Source organism: Sus scrofa, chromosome X (genome assembly GCF_000003025.6).
Source record: "Sus scrofa isolate TJ Tabasco breed Duroc chromosome X, Sscrofa11.1, whole genome shotgun sequence".
In the NCBI taxonomy this organism is placed as follows: domain Eukaryota; kingdom Metazoa; phylum Chordata; class Mammalia; order Artiodactyla; family Suidae; genus Sus; species Sus scrofa.
The window spans coordinates 96,949,906-96,971,021 of record NC_010461.5 but is presented as its reverse complement, the minus strand read 5'-3'; the positions used below and the strand labels follow the sequence as shown (position 1 = coordinate 96,971,021).

General features: G+C 38.4%; 2 protein-coding genes across 5 annotated transcripts in view; one reads left to right on the top strand and one right to left on the bottom strand.

The window, feature by feature from the left end:
• Window positions 1-20,734, bottom strand: part of WDR44 (WD repeat domain 44) — a 76,782-nt gene extending 56,048 nt beyond the window's left edge. Inside the window, exons 1-2 of one of the 2 annotated variants that reach the window (XM_021080421.1) lie at window positions 20,116-20,615; window positions 7,176-7,193 (exon numbers count right to left, since the gene is read on the bottom strand). Coding sequence is in view for 1 of the 2 variants with exons in the window: in XM_021080420.1 (XP_020936079.1) it covers window positions 20,116-20,192 (77 nt within the window). In the remaining variant the exon portion in view is untranslated. Of the gene's footprint in view, window positions 1-7,175; window positions 7,194-20,115 lie in introns of both variants that reach the window. The other variant, XM_021080420.1, reaches the window with a different exon arrangement.
• The window catches only part of KLHL13 (kelch like family member 13), a 405,144-nt gene continuing 404,807 nt past the window's right edge, over window positions 20,780-21,116 (top strand). For all 3 annotated transcript variants that reach the window (XM_021080434.1, XM_021080433.1, XM_021080423.1), the window contains exon 1: window positions 20,780-20,862. The gene's annotated coding sequence lies outside the window, so the exon portion shown is untranslated. The remainder of the gene's footprint in view (window positions 20,863-21,116) is intronic.

The following is a 21,116-nucleotide window of genomic DNA, read 5'->3' as shown; positions in this document are numbered from 1 at the left end:
ACCAAGTTTCTCCAAAGGACTTTGGCAGTCTGTCAGTAGTGAGGAGCCTGAGACCAATTTCTGGAACACAGAAAAGCTACCCTACACCCCGTAAAGCTCCAGCCCATTTAACAAGAGGGAACATGAAAAACACCAGATTATATTGAGCTGGTGATTAAAGTGGGATCCTGCTCACATTTTGTGATGTCATTAAACAAAAAACTAATAACAAAAGCCACACGTTTGAAACATATTTAAACGTTACAGAGTTGCTAAGGTCTTGGTAGGTAGTTAAGACATTTCATAGCTTCTTCGTCCAGTCTGATTAAGCCTAAAATTGTCTTTAACAGGGTAGTGTTTAAGACAAGAATTCTTTTGTGATATATATTTTTTTCACATTAGTATCTAGTAAAAAGTGAAAGCATATTAATAGTTTGCAAAGTTGGCTAAAATGATTTGCATCATGTGCCAAGAGGAGAAAAGACCAATTTGTTTCACCAAAAGAAACAGAAAATCATTATTTAGTATTCCCACAGGAAGTATTCTTAATAGGGGCCTTGTAATAATACTTATACAATGGTCATCATTTATTAAGCATGTGCCAAAAACTGTGCTAAGGCTTGACTTGCTTTAGTTTCTTTAGTCCTCACAACTTTCCAGTGAGGTAGTTATATTACCTTCTCTATTTACACAACAAAAAAACCGAGGCTTGGGTCAAATGAGGTAATTTAAATTGTACCGCTAGTAAATAACTGGGCCAGAATTCAACCCTGTGCAGTCTGACTCCAGGGTCCACTCTCTCAACTACATTGCAATACTGTCTTCTTTCTGTGTAAGGTCTTAAAAGATGATGGTTATGAAAATATTCTAAGCGATGCTATGAAAAGGAAAGGTAATTAGCATTGCTTCTTGAGCCGGAGTAAACTGATTAAGTCAAAGGCTCTGAATCTCGATCTGCCTTTAACAACTATAATTAACACCTAATTGATTTGGCACTACTAGGAAATAAAATAATGAAATGTTCCATATATAAAATTGCCAGAGATGAAGCTTCACTTTGAGTGCCAAGCTTCTGAAAGTATTTCATTTTCTAATTTCAAATTTCAAAGGCAACTTGTAAATAAGCACATTACAGGCTAAGCCTTGCCATTTCAGCAATCTTTCCCTTGAAAATACCTTCTTAAACAAAGGATATACAATTTTCCCTTTCTTACTGACTCAATAATTATCATGCTTAAATACAACACTATATTTTAATACAATAATGCCCTCCGGAGACCCTAAAGTACAGGGCATTTATTTGCCTTCAGACTACAGGACCCTAGGCTACTATGCTTGGAATGTCTGTTTTATAGTTTTACATCTCCCTTCTCAATTGAAGTGGTCACTTCTTACTGTTGGTCATTTGCCTGTCTTTAAAAGCTTTCCTCCTCCTCCTCTTCTAATTTTTGCTCCTAGTCTGCACTGAGCTGGGGAACCAGATTGGAATGAAATTGTATGGTAAAGAAAGAATCCAGAGATTCTGAGGGTCTCCCAGACAACCACTGAACTCTTCTCTGTAACTCAGTCTCTAATTTCAAAGTAGAGATAATAACATTATACTATTTCAGAGTGATTATGTGCCTAAAGAAAATTACTATTCATGTTCGAGTTTGGGGACAGGAGAAATAGGGGACTAGGTCAAGAAAATTAAGTTCTATGCTTGGCTTTCCCAACCAGCTAGCTGCAAGACCTTTACGCAAGGGTTTTTATAGTTTCTATAATTTTAAGAGATTTTAACACTCTTCAACAGTCTGGGAATGAAGATGTAATATTTTTATCATGATTAATCATCTAAATTTTATGCCCTCTGATTTCCCTTAAGTTTGAGATATCTTATAGGAAACATGGACATAAGCCATATCCACACAGAAGTGTCCGGTAATACTCTGATACATCTAGTTTATCTGAAAATATTCCTTCGAAATGTTCTGTAGATACTAAATAGAGCAAATCAAACTCATCCTGTTTAAAGGTTAAGGTCTTTTACCCAGAAAAAGTCTAAATGCAAACATAAAATAACTTTTATTACACCACACACAAGTGAGAAATCTTGAAGAAAACCCTGAAGTAACAGGTAAACATATTTAAGTATTAGTAGTTTATCCCACTTTACACAAAACCTTTACAAACCAAAATGAGAAGTTCAAAAGTTCATTTTTCATGTCAAAGGTTTTTATTACAGGGTATTTTAAAATCAATTATTTTTGACACATTTAAATATTTGATTAACAGGAGTTCCCGTCGTGGCGCAGTGGTTAACAATCCAACTAGGAACCATGAGGTTGCGGGTTCGGTCCCTGCCCTTGCTCAGTGGGTTAAGGATCTGGCGTTGCTGTGAGCTGTGGTGTAGGTCGCAGATGCAGCTCAGATCTGGCGTTGCTGTGGCTGTGGCATAGGCCGGTGGCTACGGCTCCGATTAGACCCCCTAGCCTGGGAACCTCCATTTGCCGCGGAGCGGCCCAAGAAATAGCAACAACAACAACAAAAAAGACAAAAAGACAAAAATAAATATTTGATTAACAAAACTTAACTGAAATACAAAAGGTGCTTCTAACAAAGCTGAACAAAAATATAATTTTAATAGGCTAAACTTCATCACCTAATAGCATAAAAAAAACTTCCAACATACTCATACTAATTATAAACACATTAACTCTGATTTTGCAGCATAGTTTTTAAATTGAAGACAATGTCTATCAATGGTACTATTAAACTTAAATATGGAAAAACAATTTCTGAAACAGCTCCAAAATAAGGTCTCCTTTAAGCAAGTATTGGTGTTCTACTAAAAAAACAAAAAACAGAGTTCCTGTTAAGTGGTTAAGGACCCAACGTTGTCTCTTCAAGGATGTGGGTTTGAACCTTGATAATGTTAATGGGAGAGGCTATGCACGTGTGGAGGGAGGGGTATATGGGAAATCTCAGTACTTTCTTAATTTTGCTGTGAAGCTAAAACTGCTCTTAAAAAATAATCTTAAACAAACAAAAAAGGGAGTTCCCATTGTGACAGAGGAAACGAATCCAAGAATGCAGGGTTTGATCCCTGGCTTCGTTCAATGGGTGGGGATCCAGCGTTGCCCTGAGCTATGGCATAGGTTGAAGATGCAGCTTGGATCCCTGGATCCCATGTTGCTGTGGCTGTGGTGTAGGCTGGAGGCTGTAGCTCCAATTCAACCCCTAGCTTGGGAACCTCCATATGCTGCAGGTGCGGCCCTAAAAACAAAAATTTTAAAAAAAAAGTCTTAAACAAACACACTAGAGTGTTCATCCAGTATATTTTCTCACTGAATTTTGCTGACTGCATCTCTATGGTGACATGTCATGTTCTAAGAACTATTTTAAAGGAAAACATGCAGAAGAGATTGGAGGATGGAATGGGCACACATCCAAGGAAAAGTGCAAAGACCTATAAGAAAAGTATCAGAAAGACAGGTGCTCAGAATATGCTATGATTTTAAAAAATACCAGAGATAGAAGTTTTCATTATTTTAATTTATATATATTCAGAACAAGAACAACAAAGTGAAAGTGCAATCTGCTTATATGTGTATAAATAGTATAATGTAAAAGGCTGCTTCAATTCTCTTTTTTTCCAATTAAGATTACTGATAGTCAAACCAGAAAGGGAGGAACAAATTATAGAATGAGGAAATTGAATCCCAAAGCATTCAAGGAGATAAAAATACCTAGTTACTCCAAATGAGTTCAATTTTCCTGTCCCAGACAAAATTATATCCCAGCATACTCTGAGAATTTACAGAGTTCGATCTCTTTATCTAAAACCTCTGAAGAATCAGAAAGGATGGAAGAAGATGTTAAGGAAAATACTCTATCAGTCAACACTAGAAAGCAGGTAGATGCTACAAACTATAAATGGATTCACTTGATGTCAATGTCAAGTAAAGTTCTAAAACACACTGTGAAATGGTTTAAAGGCCCTAGGTGTGGGGAAAAGATACTAAGAGTCAGTGAGCGTTCAAAGAAAGCCAAACATGCAAGATTAACCTAATTTCCTATTTTGATAGTGCTACTGGCCTAGAATAGAAAGGGAACACCATACACACAAAAAAATCTGGATTTAAGCACTAAATTTTGTAATTCTCTCATGTTATCCTTTTAGACAACAAAGAGATGTAGGGAGAACACACTTAGGTGGGTTTGTAACTGATTGAACAACATTACTCAACGTGTGTTGATTAATGGATCAATGAAAAAAATCATAAGACTATATTAAGTAAGTTTTATTGTGCTTTATCCTACTTGATGTTCTAACTAATGTCTTGAATAGGACACTGATGGTATGTCTGCCAAATTTGCAAATGGCACAAAGTTGGAGGGATGGGGAATATACTGGCTGACAGTATCCAAAAATATTTCAACAGGTTAGAACGAAGGGCCAAATCTTAACAGAATGTAACAGGGATAAATGGAAAATGCATGACTGGGGAGATATAACTTAACAATAAATCACATGAGAACATTTAGGTATTTTTGTTGATTGCTCAGACACTAGAAGCTGTGCTATGACTGCTGAAAGAACTATTGTGATTTTAAGCTGAATTAACAGAACTTTTATATCCAGGCAAAGTGAGTGGTAAATTCTACTCTACTTCTCACTGATAAGAACACACTTAAGAGTATCATGTATCATTGGGATACCACATTTTAAAAGAAACACTGACAAAAATAAAACATATCTGAAAGAGAGAAACCAATTTGGTGAATGTTCCGGAAACTGAGTAGAATGACATAAACAACTAAGGATAGGTAACCCAGAGAAGAGATAAATGAATCCATCTTTACCTTTTAGATTTTGGATTTATTTTTGGAAAGTTCAAGCTGTGAAACTTTGCATATAGCCTAACTTCCTCTTTCTCCCTCCCTCCCTCTCTTTCTCTCTCCCTCTCCCTCTTTCTCTCGGCTATGCCACCAAGAACAGAACTTCCCAGGCTGGGGATTGAACCCATGCCACAGCAGTGACCCAAGCTGCTGCAGTGACCACACCGGATCCTTAACCTGCTGTACCACAAGAGAACTCCCAAGCTAACTTTTTATTGAAACTTCTGTTTTAACTTTTAAATGGTTATTCTATATTAGATATGTACAAGTGTATAATATAGCATATACAGGTAATTATGAAGCATAACAAATAAAATGAACTGTTACTCCCCACGTCCGCTGAGAATGAGAACAGCATCAAGATCAGGGCAGCTACTGTGTGCCCTATTCTGCTGCCTTTCCCTTAGAGGGAACCAGTAGCCCAGATGTAACTTATTCTTCCCTTTTTCATTTTCAAAAGGCCATGTATCTCTAAATAATATAGCTAAGTTTTGCTATTTAGGAGCTTTGTTTTCAGGGATGCACTCACAAAGAAAAAAGTGTTGGACTCTTAAAATTAACATTGCACTCAAAAGTCCAGGTATTCTTGTCAGAGTAAAGGTTACCTTGTCACTACACACTCAGCTGTGGTCTCACAATTGTGCCCATACCCACTTGTCTCCACAAATACAGGTACCCAGTTAAATTCCAATTTCAGATAAACAACACATACATTTTCAGCATAAGAATATTTATATGAAGTTGGGATTTAACTGGGAGCCCTGTTTTTTATCTGGCAACTCTACCCTACCCCTAAATTGATTAGGTAGATAATTAATCTGCTCATGTGTGATAAAGGGACAAAGTGGGAGGAACTGTATGGCCAGTGTCGTATAAATATTAATCTAGGAATTCCTGTTGTGGCTCAGCAGGTTAAGCACTCAATGTTGTTTCTGTGAGGATGTGGGTTTGATCCCTTACCTTGTCAGTGTATTCAGGATCTGGTGTTGCCACAAGCTGTGGCGTAGATCACAGATGTGGCTCGGATCCAGTGTTGCCATGGCTGTGGTGTGGGCTGGCAGCTGCAGCTCTGATTCGACCCCTAGCCCGGGAACTTCCATATGCTGCAGATGCGGCTGTAAAAAGAAAAAAATAATAAAAAAATAAATTAAAAAAAATATATTAATCTATTCAACAGCATTTACTGACTGGGAGAAAAACTGCATGTGTGATTTCAAAGCTTTTCCACACAATGCATTCGGTGGATATGCCCAAATGCAAATATTGCATATATGCTATTATGTAAATTTTTCAAAAACACTCAGTGAAGAGAGGAAGGTGCATTAACAGCCTCATTATTTTGCTTTAGCTTGAACCCCACAAAGGAACAAAAACTAGATGGTTACTGTAACAAACTGATAAATCTCTAGGTATGTAAATGGACTTATAACCATTATTTATGAAGATATTTATATCATTTTGAAACTATCCTCAGGATGAAAATGAAGTTAACCTATACAGGTCAAATAAACATCAACAGCCAACTTTCTGGATAAATATCAATTAAAATAACGTTGTCACTGGAGTTCCCTGGTTGCCTAGAGGTTAAGGACCTTGCATTGTTACTGCTATGGATCAGGTTCAATCCCTGGCCTGGGAATTTCTGCCTGCCACAGTCACACAAAAAAAATTAAGTTGTAATTAAAAAGGGATTCAGCTACTATATTTACAAAGTCATTTTAGGACACTTCACTTTATAAAAGGGATATAAGAAATATTTCTGATACATTATTTCTTTTTCAATCAAAAAGCTGATGAGCCTTCTGCAATACGAAGTAGAATTTGCTTTCAATTCTGTCAATACATGATCTCAACATCCTCCCACAATTTGAAGCACCAATAATAGCTCCTAGATTTGAATGGCAATCAATACAAGTGTGTACTAAAAACTCATATAGATTAGACTCCCCAAATAGAAGCTAGTTGCATTCCTTTGCCTATCTTACTGCAAAAAACCCACATTTTGAAATCAGGTATTGATATGGCTTGACTATCATAGGAGTCTAACTTGGTTTTTCAGAATTTTGGGGAGTGGTTTCTCTCAAGGCAATCATTGGATCACCTTTTCCAACTTTAAATCAAAACATCACAGTGAACCATAGCTTTAGGGTAATCAGAACCTAAAATTATGGTACCATTTAAGTCTACCTTTTAAAAAGAATACTGAATTTCTGTAGTTTCAAAGAGCCAGATCCCATATACCATCCCATCTCTAGTTTCTCACCCTTTAGCTACAGACAGATCCTTCTGCCTTTTGGGTATGATGTGTCTCTTACCTGTTACCTGAGGGTTATCTGAAAAACAAACAAACAAACACAATCTGTAAGCCTTCTGAGAATAGGAAGGAATGTGCAGGCTAAAACTGCATTTGCCACCTGCTTCAGTCAACTAAACAACTAGGAACTCAAAGACCCACTATCTAAAGCACACAAAATACAAGAGTGATCTCACATTTAACATTCCCACTTCAGACTTCTCATTATACTATGTGAAAAGAATATACCAACACAATTGGGCAAAACTGAGAAACATAGACTAACAGGTCGTCTTTCCTTTTTCTATCAGTAAGAGGACTCACTTTTTATTTTAGGTTCTGAGAAATAAACGTGGTTGGCTCTGAAGTCTTTTGTCAGGTTGCAAACTTCCTGACAGACTCCTAAGGAGGTAAAAAGGAGTAATGACACGGAAGGAAGGAGTCTAGAGTGAGTCAGCTGGAATGAAGCTGGTGGCTTTTGGCAAACATTTCTCTTTAAAGAAGGTGACTTCCAAGGGCTTGACAGAGAATTACCCTATAGCTTTTGTTTTTATCCACCTCTTCTTTTTGCCTTTGCAAAATATAAAAGTAAGATGAGCTTAAGCAGGACACCAACAAACTGAATCAAGCAGAGCAAAGAATAGCTTGACTGTACAAAGGTGCTGGGATTCTAAGGTTCTTGAGGTGAACAAGAGGTGAGCATAGATAAAACCTTGGCTAGTTATTAAAATAAACAGGTAATTAAAGCCCAGAAAGCTAAAAAAGGAAGATCTGATGGCAAACTAAGACCAACAGAAAAGAGCTAAGTTTAAACTCAGAATCAGAAGGGTCTGGTGCTCACAAAACACTGACATGAGGATTTCTTCCCCCATTTAGGCCAGGCAGGAAAACAACAAAAGCAAAGTAAAAATCAAAATCAAAAACAAAACTCCAGGATGAATAAAAATTAATAACAGTTCAAATTTAGAGAACAAGATACTGTTTTATTTTTAAATCTTTTTTTTTAATTTAATTTAATTTTATTTATTTATTTATTTTTTTTTTGTCTTTTTTCTATTTCTTTGGGCCGCTCCCGTGGCATACGGAGGTTCCCAGGCTAGGGGTCGAATCGGAGCTGTAGCCACTGGCCTACGCCAGAGCCACAGCAACGCGGGATCCGAGCCTTGTCTGCAATCTACACCACAGCTCACGGCAACGCCGGATCGTTAACCCACTGAGCAAGGGCAGGAACCGAACCCGCAACCTCATGGTTCCTAGTCGGATTCGTTAACCACTGCGCCACGACGGGAACTCCTTTTTTTAAATCTTACGCTAAGTGCATAGTTTTTAAAAATGTGATATGCAGGAGTTCCCGTCGTGGCACAGTGGTTAAGGAATCCGACTAGGAACCATGAGGTTGTGGGTTTGATCCCTGGCCTTGCTCAGTGGGTTAAGGATCCGGCATTGCCATGAGCTTTGGTGTAGGTTGCAGACGCAGCTCAGATTCCCGAGTTGCTATGGCTCTGGCGTAGGCCGGTGGCTACGGTTTCGATTCGACCCCTAGTCTGGGAACCTCCATATGCTGCAGGAGCTGTCCTAGGAAACGAAAAAAGACCAAAAAAAAAAAAAAATGTGATATGCAGTACTGCTCACTGAAATTATAAGAGGGGTTCCCTAATACACAGCAGTACTGGTTTATTAACAAAATTAACAAAAAACAGAGAGTATAGTTATGATAGTTAACTAATAGGGAATTAACTGAATCCTCAAGATGTGAATTACTATTTTTATCATCCTTTGAAAGACCATTAAAAATTTTAAATACTATGAAAGCCGAGAAGCAGAATATAGCTAAAATACCACATAACTACTTTAACATTTATATTAGTAAAAATAGATGGTGAGAAAATTTGGCACAATGGCTCTGTTTTCTGAAAGCAGGTTTTGTGGCAACACTTTAAAATGACCTGTCGTGGCTCAGGCATAACAAATCCGACTAGTATGCTTGAGGACACAGGTTTAATCCCTGGTCTTGCTCAGTGGGTTAAGGATCCAGCGTTGCCGTGAGCTGTGGTGTAGGTCACAGATGTAGCTTGGCTCTGGCCTTGCTGTGGCTGTGGCGTAAGCCAGCAGCTGCAGCTCTGATTCGACCCCTAGCCTAGGAACCACCATACACTGTATGCGGTCATAAAAAGACAAAAACTAAATAAAATGACCTATAGTGAAATCAAAGGAAACATTATAATGAAATGTAATTCTAGTCATATATATAGTAATTACAAACTTGAAGTGGACCCTTAAGCAATTACATCTTGTCTAAGATAACAACCTGATTTTTCAAAACTGATTTATGCAGTTCATATAGTTTTATGCCATATTCCTGAAAAACAGCTTGATAATCTATTTATTAACAAAAATAAAAGAAAAATATATCAGTTCTCTGGGCCTACTCAAGCATTCTAAACTAAAAATACCCTACTCTGCATGTTTACAACCATTCAATAAATACCCACATTCAAACAATTAATTCCAGGCTAGGGTAGCTATATCACAATGTCCCAATTTATCAAAGTGGGATAGATAAAAGTCACATGATTAATGATTTAAAATAATTTCTAGTAAAACTGCAAAAGAAAGAGATAGGTAAAGTTATGATTGTCTGGAAAAGTCAATGCTAAAGCAATCAGGCTAAATCACTTTGTAACTTACTTTTCAAAAATAAACAAGCTCTTGGGCTACAGGCCATTTAATAGAAGCTTTATCTTGAGTAAAGGAAAAAAACAAACAAAAAAACAACAAAAAAATTAGAAGCTTTATCAAGTTAATATGCTAATATGATTTTGTAAGTTATCTAAAACATCCAATGGTGTACTAATTTTAAAAAGCAAATGCCAATAACTTCTAAGGTCACCCCACATAAAAATTAGAGCTCTAAAGAACCTGTCACAACCCCCCCCTTTAAAAAAATTTAAATAAATCAATTCTATTATCAATAAACTGATTTATTCAGAGTTTGAGATTCTTTGTTTTTCTCCTGATTTTATTCCTTATCATCAAAGATGGGCATAAGAACAAAAAATTGAACCAAACCATTTATTTTGTTTTTTAAATTACAAAAAAAAATTACTGTTATCAATGATAAAAGGTTTGATGGGAAGGGAAGCTGTAAACTAATGACTGAACTGAGGTTTTGGTGTAATTTTTAACATTTAATTATTCATGTTCTCCCTCAATATCATGAATAATAGAAAACTGGACATATTTCAGTAATTGAGCACTTTAGCTTATAAATTCTACTTCTATGCTTTATGTCACCAAATTTCTACTTATGCATTCTTTAATGAAAGATATGTTAAAACCTTGATAAATATTCTAGAAAAATCTCAAATTACCTAGAATGTTTACCTACATAAAACAATCAGTAGGTCAAGTTTATTATAAAAGAGATTATTGGCATAACACTGTAAATCAACTATACTGTAATAAAAAATAAATAAAAAGATTACTCATCCTTATTTACTGAGAATGTAATTTTTCTAATTACCTAGCTATTAGGAATGCATTTTTCCCATTAATTTGATAGCCAATAGAGGTTTGATCAGTGGAAAATATCAAAAACTAACACATGTATTCATTGTGACTGCTAGAAAACATCTTTGAAGGGAAAGGAGAAAAAAAAAAAACATATCATGTTTCCAATTAGTGGCTTGGAGCCAAAAGTATGAATCAGAGTTATATTGAGGAGGGAAAAAAAGGTGGGGGGAACGAGTGGCCTCACTAAACAATCTACAAAATAATTACAGGGAAAAAAAAAACTAAGATCAAGACTTTTTGATGAGGCACAGAAGCCCCAAATCAGAAGTGTCTCCTATCTTGAAGGGTTTTCCCTTAGGAACAAAGAACACACTCTTTGAATGCAGTTAGCAGTGTCTGGGATTCCAGCTCTTTCAGTAGCAAGGTCATTTTCTGACCTAGCTACCGTACGATAATCAATTCCATCAAAGCTTAACAAGAAAAGCATAAAAAATACTTCTTTTTATCATTCTCAACAGTAAATCAGACATGCCCAAATGGCACGAGAGTTTGCCTCGTCATTCTAATAATTCATATTTAAAACAACATCACAAAATATTTATAGTTTAGAAAAGTGGGGAGGAACCTAATGTTTTCCATCTCCATTCAAACTATCATCTAATTACCACAAATTAGTGAAGTTCCACTTTTGCTGGCTGATCCTTACACACTCTGAGCTGAGCTTTATTTGCAAAGTTAGCATAATAATTGTCCTACCTCTCACAAAAATTGTCTCATCTTACAGATCTGCAGGATAATCAGGACAGATCATATAAATTAAAGTACTGTGAAAACAAATGCCCAACATTAGCTGACAGTACGGCATTACCTATAGAATTTCTATAGAAATGCAGAACTATAGCATTTCTTTCTTATTGCGAATACGTTTATTCCTGAGGGGGAAAAAAGTTGGTAACAAGGAATTGATATGATTGCAGAATAACTGGCAACACTTCTCAAGGCTTCACTGTTAACATTTAATACTTACTGAGTACAAGATGTCCCCAAGTTACAAAGAACCTATAAATCCAAACCACTGTCTTTGCCTCAGCCCCCTCCATTTCTTCCCTTCACTGTTATAGGAACTGGTGTGTATGGGGATGGGAGGGAAGGGTGGGGTGGGGATGAAGATTTGAAAAGAAATTGTGAAGAGGAGAAAAACACCATAGAGCATGTCTATTCCCCATCCCTACAGCCACCTAAACCTTTTGTAGCTGCTACACATCAACTGAGGACTTCTCTCTATTCTGGGAAATAAGGTAAAGGTTAAAAGTCAACAACCAGGAGCTACAACCTGGGATAAAATAGGGATAGTAAAGTTCACTTAAAAGAAAAAAGACTGATCTCAGTCATTAGCCCTAATCTCTAAAGCCAATCCAATAAAGATAAAATACCAATTGCAAAATATTGACAAACCCATTCACTTTCACTCACAAAGGTACTAGTTTTATCAAGCCACCTATTCATTTCACACACCTGTCCTCCACTTATCCAACCACCTGCCCCACCTGTGACACTAAAACCAATCCCACTTACCAATACATTTGCTATATCCAATTTAACCAATCTTTCCCTTATACCTTCCCGAAGACCCACCCATTCATTATATTTCATCCATCACTGCTCCTTCTTAGTTGTAAGGAATAATCAGTTATTATGCTGGGCAATCTCTATACTAATTACCTTCAGGTCAGCTAGGAAGGAGAAAGCTGGAGGTGAATGGGGTGGAATCCTGGCTGGGAGAAACCACCTGCCATTTGGGTAGATGAGCATATTTTAAAATAATGATTTTTTTTAAAAAACCACACAAATGGTTAATAGTACTGCTAATAACTAGAAAGATGATTTCCTAGGTCTCCAAATTTAAATGAAGACTTTCAGGAACAAATTTACAAGAGGACTATGGATATTAAGTTCATCCATGCCTAGTCTTTGCACTTCAAGAGCTATGCGAGAAAGAACACTCCCACTTCTTCTCTTGAACCTACTTAGTAACCAGGATGCCTGCTTCTGAGAGAGTGGGTTTGAATACAGCTCTATATTCTATTTATTGGTTCTCTAGAGAGCTTGACCTGTGGCTCATAAGAATGCCCACGGTTCAATGAGTTTGCACTAGAATAGTCTATTACAATTAGTAGTGGTCAAGTAGGTTTTATGCAGGTATGGCTTACTTTGTACAGGCTGCCTACTGGAAAACATTGTTAAAGTTTTCCATCAAGAGTTTCCAAAAATTTCATGCTTTGCCCTTGGCCTTTTTAAAAAAAAACATTTTCTCCTCTGCTCCCTCCTCTTCTTAAAAATTTTAAGGATGAGTGCCCTGTGCATAAAGTAAAATCTTTTTTGCTCTTAAGTCGATTTATGCAGTTAAAGTTCTCATTGGGGCACCATCAGAATTTAACCAGAGTTTTGAATAAGATACACTAATTTTAAAATGAAACCATTCAAATCATGTTTTAAATAAAAATTCAAGCCAGGAAATTTAATTTAATCACGTCACAAACTTACAAGTTTACTGTATAATATTCTAATTCAGAAAGAAACACTGTTTGAAAAGTACACACAATATTTAAAAATTCTTTGATTTAAAAAAAACATTACTTATGTTATTGTTATGTACAGAAACAGATACCAATATTGGCTAAATCATTAAAATAACACCTCAGTTAACCTGAGATTAACTGTGCATATTTAGAAGTTACTACTACACTATTACTACAATATTAACAAGCATGAGCACCAAAAACAAACATTAACACAAACACTAATATATAAATTACTGTATAAAATACCAATTTATATATCCTAAATATTTCAACTTCCTTATTTTGAGCAAGACAAACATTTAAACTTAAAACTATTTTAGTTATTTGAATTCTGAAGTTTTTAAGAGATTAAAAAATAATGTATTCGTCAAGTAAATAGACATAATAAAGACCCATACAACTACTGTCTTGTCTTTTCCCGTTTATTCAAAGGCTGCAAAAGAAAGATAACCTTTTCTATTAAATATTTAAACTATTCTCTCAAATTAGAATTAAAAGTCCAAAAGTTCTTTCTACAACCTACATAACATCATTTTTGTTAGAAGCCAGATTATTTATTTGGTAGTTGCTGATGAATCAAGGTATTTTTAAGTCACGTTAGCTAGTTTGCAATGATACAGAGTCTAAAATAACATCTTTATATATTTCTTAAAAGGTCACTCTGGATCTTGAAATTTATTCTAGCTGATATGACAAATGGATGACCACAGAATGCCAATGATGTAATGCATTCAATCTTCAAGACAATGACTAACAATGGAATTAAGAAAATTAGTATGAAAAAAATGTTTCGTAAACGTGTTCTTGTTAAATTCTGTCTGTATGCTTAAAATGTTTGAAGACAAAAAGGTTTTGTGGACTTAAAACCAATTGACCCTAATGGAATGCCACGCTGTAAACTGCCAGACAGCTGCAGCTGGTAATAAAATGCTAAGACCTGAAGAGCTTTAGCAGAACCTGATTATATGGTAATCCTAGTATCTGAGAAGGCAAAAGAGCTAGAAGAATAACTGATAGGCTGGTTGCTATAGTAACCAAGATAAATTTGTATACCGACTGGGGAAAAACATTGGGGTTGCCATCAGGTACAAGGCCCACATTATGTCTCATGTACTTTTTTCCACAATTTTGAATCACGAGATGACAGACTAACACAAAGACTGCTCAGTTTGAAATAAGAGAATAGACAGGGTTCCACTGAGAAGAGTAAGGAAAGCACCCAATTAAAGTTTAGCTTGTTAGTAGAATAATACTTGACAGCTAGGGCAGAACAGGCCTTGTGAAAAGAAAGTCTGTAGGAATTAGCTTAGCTCTGTGTGGAAAACAGAAATGTAGATTAATTATCAATTCAAGTTAAATACCCGTAGGGCATCATAAAGTACCTACAATTTTTATTACTTTAAATTTTGTTTGAAGTTATCTCTCTAAGGGCTATTAATCTCTTACAGAAAGGGTTATTTAATTCACTTTGTGTCTGTGTATCCGAGTAGTATGATTTGTCTGACCTCATAATCTATATCTTGGCTGCTGGGGCTACCTTCACCACCTACTCCACCATCACCGGTGCTAGCCATCAACACTCCTTTCCTACACATACATACCCCAGGAAGTAATTACGAGAATTGTAGGCAGAGTATGAGGAGGACACACAGAGTATGAGGGGCTTGCCTGGCAAATTCACCTGATTTTGTCAAAATCAAAACAATGAAGCAAAGAGAATACATGGATTGGCATGTAATGTAAAGGTTACACAATAAGTCTCAAATACTAACAAGTTATTTTTGTTCTGTAGAATCACCACTGAATTGTCAACATGCTAAAACTAGGTGTTTTTTTTTTAACACTTTTAAAGATCATATTTTATCTCGCCTATTTTATGAAGCAGGTTATCATAAGAACAGAATAAAGTTTTCAGTTTACAGGAGGTTGTACAGATTCAAAATGAGCCGCCAAATTGCAGTACTGCTTCGGGCTGTCCTACCTCCATGACTCACCAAACTGACCGTGGGAAGCCACTAAATTTAGAGCCTGAATTTACTAGTTAATATGCAGAATGTTTTCCCCCACTTCAATATGATGTCACATGGATGTGATAAAACAGCATATGTAAATATATTTCTATCAATCCACAAAGTCAATAGCAATCAAATATAATCCATGATTAAATATAATCTGTGCTTAAACACCAACCCATGAACAGCCATTTTTAAGGACTCAAGTAATTTTCAATTCAGAGAGAAATGTTTCTGACACCTAAGTAAAGTGAGAAGCTGAGTTTTCAACAAAGGCAGCTATGCAACTTTTTATTTTTTAGACCAAACAATTCTTTGGAACAGTTTGATCTCTCTTCTCATGTCTTAAAAATCAAGATTGTGTCATCAACTTCAATCCAAAATGATGACTGTGGTTGACACTAACTAAAAAAGTAAATAAAACAAAACAAATAACCATCCTTGTTCTTAGATCAGTTATCCTGCCACCGTTTTTCACCCTGACTTGGAGAAAATTAGTGGGCAAATTAGGACCCTAGAACAGTCCACGTCCCCTGACAGCAAGGCATGAACGAAATAGAATCATGGCAGATATCGGTCAACCATCTTAAGAGTCCCCCTAACAGGGTTAAGTGCCAGGAACCCACAGCAGGGATACCTGGCAATACTTTCCCTCCTACAGACAAGGCATTACAGTATAAATGAGGACTCAGAAGGCTTGGGTTCTAGTTCTCAGTTGCCACTAATCAGCAATGTGTCACTTCCCCTCTCTGAGCCTAAGTTTCTCTTTCAGTTAAATGGGAGGGCTGGGCTAAACGATCTCCTGCCCCTTCCTACTACAAAAATGTTACCAGTCTATCCCTCCTTCCAAGGACTTAAAAATATTTTGGATGCCAACAAAAAAATTAAGAAATGTTCAAAATGTCACATTTATTTAAAATTTTTTTTAATTTTTGGCCATGCCCATGGCATGCAAAAGTTCCCTGAGCCAGGGATCAAACCTGTGCCACAGCAGCAACTAGAGCCACAGCAGTAACTAGAGCCACAGCCGTGACAATGCTCCTTAACCACTAGGCCACCAGGGAACTCCCATCACATTTACTTTTATAACATGTTCTTAGTGTCAGCCTTTAGTACGTGTATGTATAATCCACACAAGTTAGCAGGGAAGTGTATAATTTACATATATATAATTTTCATACAGTAAATATTTAATTTCAAACCTATAGGTCCTGAATCATGTACCAAATACCATCGAGTCTGCTAAACTCTCCTCAAATTAAAGATGAGGAAATGAAATGACTCATAATCCAGGGCTTTTTTTCTACTACACCAAACTTCCTCCTCCCTTTCCTGCTTTATCAAAAGATAGCATGATTGCAGAAAAGACCCCTCGATGGTGAAATTGATCTGGATCTTAATCCTAACTGCCAATAATTTGCCATGACACCCTAGACAAGTCACTTTCCCTCTCCAGGCTTTGGCTTTCACATTTATATGCAGGAATTTAACTAGATGTCCCTTCTAGCTGTAACATGCTATGATCTTATAATATTACTATCTGACAAAATAGAATACACATTACTGAAAGAGAAAAGTGAGAATTTCTAGCCAAGAGAACAGAAAAGTCTGGGCTGCTAGTTTTAAATACATGCTTCAGTTTAATTCAGCAAGTTGGTCCTAAAGCTTTTACTCCAGAATCTCTTGGAGGAGGTTAAACTGTACGTACACACGTACACACACACATTCACACAGTGTGGGAGCAGCTATGATGTACTAGAAAAAAACACCGGAGTAGGAGTCTAAAGAAATGGTTTCAAATCCCAACTGTCACTTACAAACTGTGTCTCCTAGGCCAATTCATTAACCTCTCTGAGCCTAAGGTTCCTCACAAAAACAGAGATTAAGAATAAGGAAACCAGGAGTTCCCGTCGTGGCGCAGTGGTTAACGAATCCGACTAGGAACCATGAGGTTGCGGGTTTGGTCCCTGTCCTTGCTCAGTGGGTTAACGATCCGGCGTTGCCGTGAGCTGTGGTGTAGGTTGCAGACGCGGCTCGGATCCTGCGTTGCTGTGGCTCTGGCGTAGGCCGGTGGCTACAGCTCCGATTCAACCCCTAGCCTGGGAACCTCCATATGCCGCGGGAGCGGCCCAAGAAATAGCAACAACAACAACAAAAAGACAAAAGACAAAAAAAAAAAAAAAAAGAATAAGGAAATCTGACCTAAAATATCAAAGTAAAGCATTATAACTGTGGTGTATATTGCAAAGCTGGACAAGTGGAGATGATCTGCCACTGTGGAAAAATAGGTTGCATTTGAACCAAGTCTTTCTATTAAAAACTAGGCTAATTTTTAACATTAAATTTGCTTTCATACAGCAGAAATCGGCACAGCACTATAAGTCAACTATATTTAAAACAATTTTTTAAATTTGCTTTCAAAGAGTAGAATAACAAAGGTGAAGACACCATTGGAGGGGGAAAAGAATAAATCAATTTTAGGAAATGGATTGTTTACATGGATTCTTCAGATTAACAAAACATTTTAACTCTCAACTGCCTACTCAGTTTACTACAATTTGGAGAAATGGTCTGTGTACTGCAGAACAGGCTGTGCAAGGAACATTTCTTAAAGTGCCCAACCTCAGTCTGCTAACCTCTTAGAGATTACATGGTGTGCTACTTCCAGCTCATCTCAAGGGAGAGGAGATATTTCTAATGACCAGATATCTAATGACACCACATGTTCCCATAAATCAAGATTTCTCACTACATTTCTAGGCTGTTACCCAGCCAAGTCTCACAGTACCTTATGCAAATGACAAAAACTGTCACAAAGGATAGAGGAAATGTTGAAGATGCCAACCTCATGCAGTCCTCCCAGTACTGCTGGTTCTTTTCAGACGCAATTCTCCAGATGAGTCTAATTCTCTTCCAAATCCCCTCACTAATACATGAAGGAGTTGTGAAATTCACAGATTGACAGCAGTTTTATCCACAGAGCTCAACACCTTCAATATTTGAGCAGGTTAGAGCTAAAGTCAGAAGGCTAGGTCCCAAGAGACGTTTTCACTTTTTACCTAGCATATCAAAGGATCAAAGTGCTTGAGAAGCTATATTATTCCATGAGGGAAGAAGTGACCTTATCGATTCTATCAAAATGACTCATTCAGGGTTTAGATAAGTTAAATAACTCCACGTTCTCCATACTTCCTCCCAAAGTAAGCACTGCATGAAGTTAAATCTGCTAATTCTAAGAAAGAAAGGAGAAGAGGTTGAACATTGGAGTTCTTTCTCTGTGTAGGTACTGGTCTAGGCAATTTACACAGGTCCTGATATAACTGTCCTTTGAAATTAGATTTGTTATATTCACTGAAAAGGAACAATATTCACACAACTCCAAATTGATTAAATCAAATATGTCCATTGTTTTTTCCTTCCTCCGTATACACACACACACACACACCACACACACACACAGTACTAAAGGATTAGGTTTCTCATTTAACTTGAATTGATAGTTCATTACTTTAAGGGGAAAACCACAAAGCCAAAATTTAATTTCAGGGGACTCCAATGCATTTGGAAATCTAAGTGAATTTTCTATCCTCTACCATCCACCAAAAAACTTGTTTCAGATACTGAAGGAGAGTCAATGCCACTCAAGATCAGCCACTGCTGCCCCCAAATCCCTTAACAGTGATATGGAGGTTGATGGAAACACACTCATCAGTGATCTACCAACACACATTTCTCTGATTGTGTTGCTGTAACTTTTAGGGTATATATTATGTATAGCACATATTGGGTTTTAGAATGACTTCTAGAATATACAGATAACTTAATTTGCATTAAGCTATTTCCTCCACAGCTAAGCTTGCAATTCGAAGGCAGTAGACTCCCAGAACCATTTAGTGACTTACATTAACATACAAATTTCACCAATTCTCAAGTTCTTACGGCATGAAAATGTACTTCACTGCCTCCAGTTCCACGCAAGTACATAGAAGACTTCGGCGAAATCGCTTTGAACCTTATTCCAACTTTGAAAAGTGGAGGAGTGGATAAGTAGATGTCCCAAGCAGTACAACTCCTGTACTTCCTACTCACAATCTCCCGTATTAATCACCACTAAAACATCTTGCAAAATTAGATAAAGAGCATAAAGCTGTGGCTCCCCTTCTAACCACAGATTACTCAGCACTCGTTTGTATCTCTGTAGTCGGTTGTGCACATTTATGTCCGACTACCTTTGAAGACCGCATTCTCTCTAATGGTAAAGGACCTGGTCTTCGATTTCCTTTGCCCCACGGTAAGGTGCTCTTTTAATAAAATACTGTTGATCTAGTGCACATCAGCTGGAAGGCTGTCCTAAGTAAACATCCAATCTTTCCCCCGCTCCTTTTCTTTCTGTACAACGAAAAGAGGACGGCAAATAGGGAGAGGGACAATCACCTCTGAAACCAATCGGTAAGTTAGCGGCAAAAGAAAGAAAAAAATGGGCAATGCCGTATCTCTTGTTAAGGCTCCTTTAATCTATGGTCCCCAAGGCCAAAACGGATGCTTCAAAGGTAAGCTCTGAACCCCAGAAATACAGATCTCCGACTCTCGGGTTCGTAAACTGTCCCACCTCGCAGAAAGCTGGACGAGAGAGGGGCTCCGAAAGACCCCCTGCGGCCGTTCACCACGGAAAAGGGGAGGGGAGCTGCCCCAAGTGGGCGATCGCACTCCCCCGACTCACTCTGAAGTGCCCGAAGGAGACAGAGAAGAGCAGCCGTGGCGGACACAGCGGGACCTGGGAGGGGTGTAGGGGGAAGGCACGGGGGAAGCCGGGGGACGGCGACGCCCGGCGTCTGGGCCGTGGCTCGTTACTTACCCTACAGGGTAGCCGCCCCCTAGGTGCACATCTTCAGGGGCATCAAAGAATTCCTCGGTGTCGCTTTCCGACGCCATTTATAGGACACACCCGCGGGTGAGGGGGCCGGCGCCGCCTGGAGGGAGGGTGACTCTCGTCTCCTCCTCTTCGTCCTCCACCCGGGCGAGACCGTGGGGAGGTGGGTCCCGGGCGAGGATGAGGAGGGAATAGAAGATCTCAAGTGAGAAGCCGGAGAGGGGCAGGGGGCCGCCGGCAGTTGCCGGGCTGCGGGAATGACCGGCAGAGCGGCCGCCTGAAAAGGCGGCGGTGGGTCCAGGTACGGCTGTTGCCACCGCTCCCGGCGATAGGTGTATAAGGAGAGTGAGAGAAGAGGCGGTGGCTCTCCTCAGTGGGGGAGGGCGGGCGCGCCGACGACAGCAGCTCCAATTTCTTCCCGCAGCAGCAATTACAGCAGCTGAGAGAGCTAGCTGCCCGCAAAATACGGACGCGCACCTACCCTCGCGAGATTTCGGGAGGGGCCGGTAAAGCGTGGGCGGGGCGAAGAGGAGGCGGGGGCGGTTCCTGAGAGGCAGCGCTCAGATTTCTTCAACTCCAGAAGCCTATCAAAACGGCGCAAGCGCGTTGAGGGCGTACGATGAGGGCCGGAAGTAGCGGGGAAGGGTGGGGATGAGCGTCCTGAGGGGAGGAGTCTAGAACCTGCGCAAGAGCGGCGCGGTGCTTCGGCTCTGTGGAGCACGCCAGGACTAGGTCTGGTCCCGCAGTGTCTCACCCACTAACTCCACAGTTCCAGAGAGAAGTATTTTTAGAAGGGTGTTTTGGGGCTGCTTTTTTCCCGTGAGGAAATGCTGTTGGGAAAAGTTGGCATTGTGGTTTGAATTTACGTCGTTTTAATTTATCCAAGCTCGGAATGTCCCGCTTTAGGATGTAGGCGGGTCCCCCACCTCTAGCGTTACAGGCTTAACCCGTCCTATTTACTATTTACTCCTGTTGAGATCCCTAGA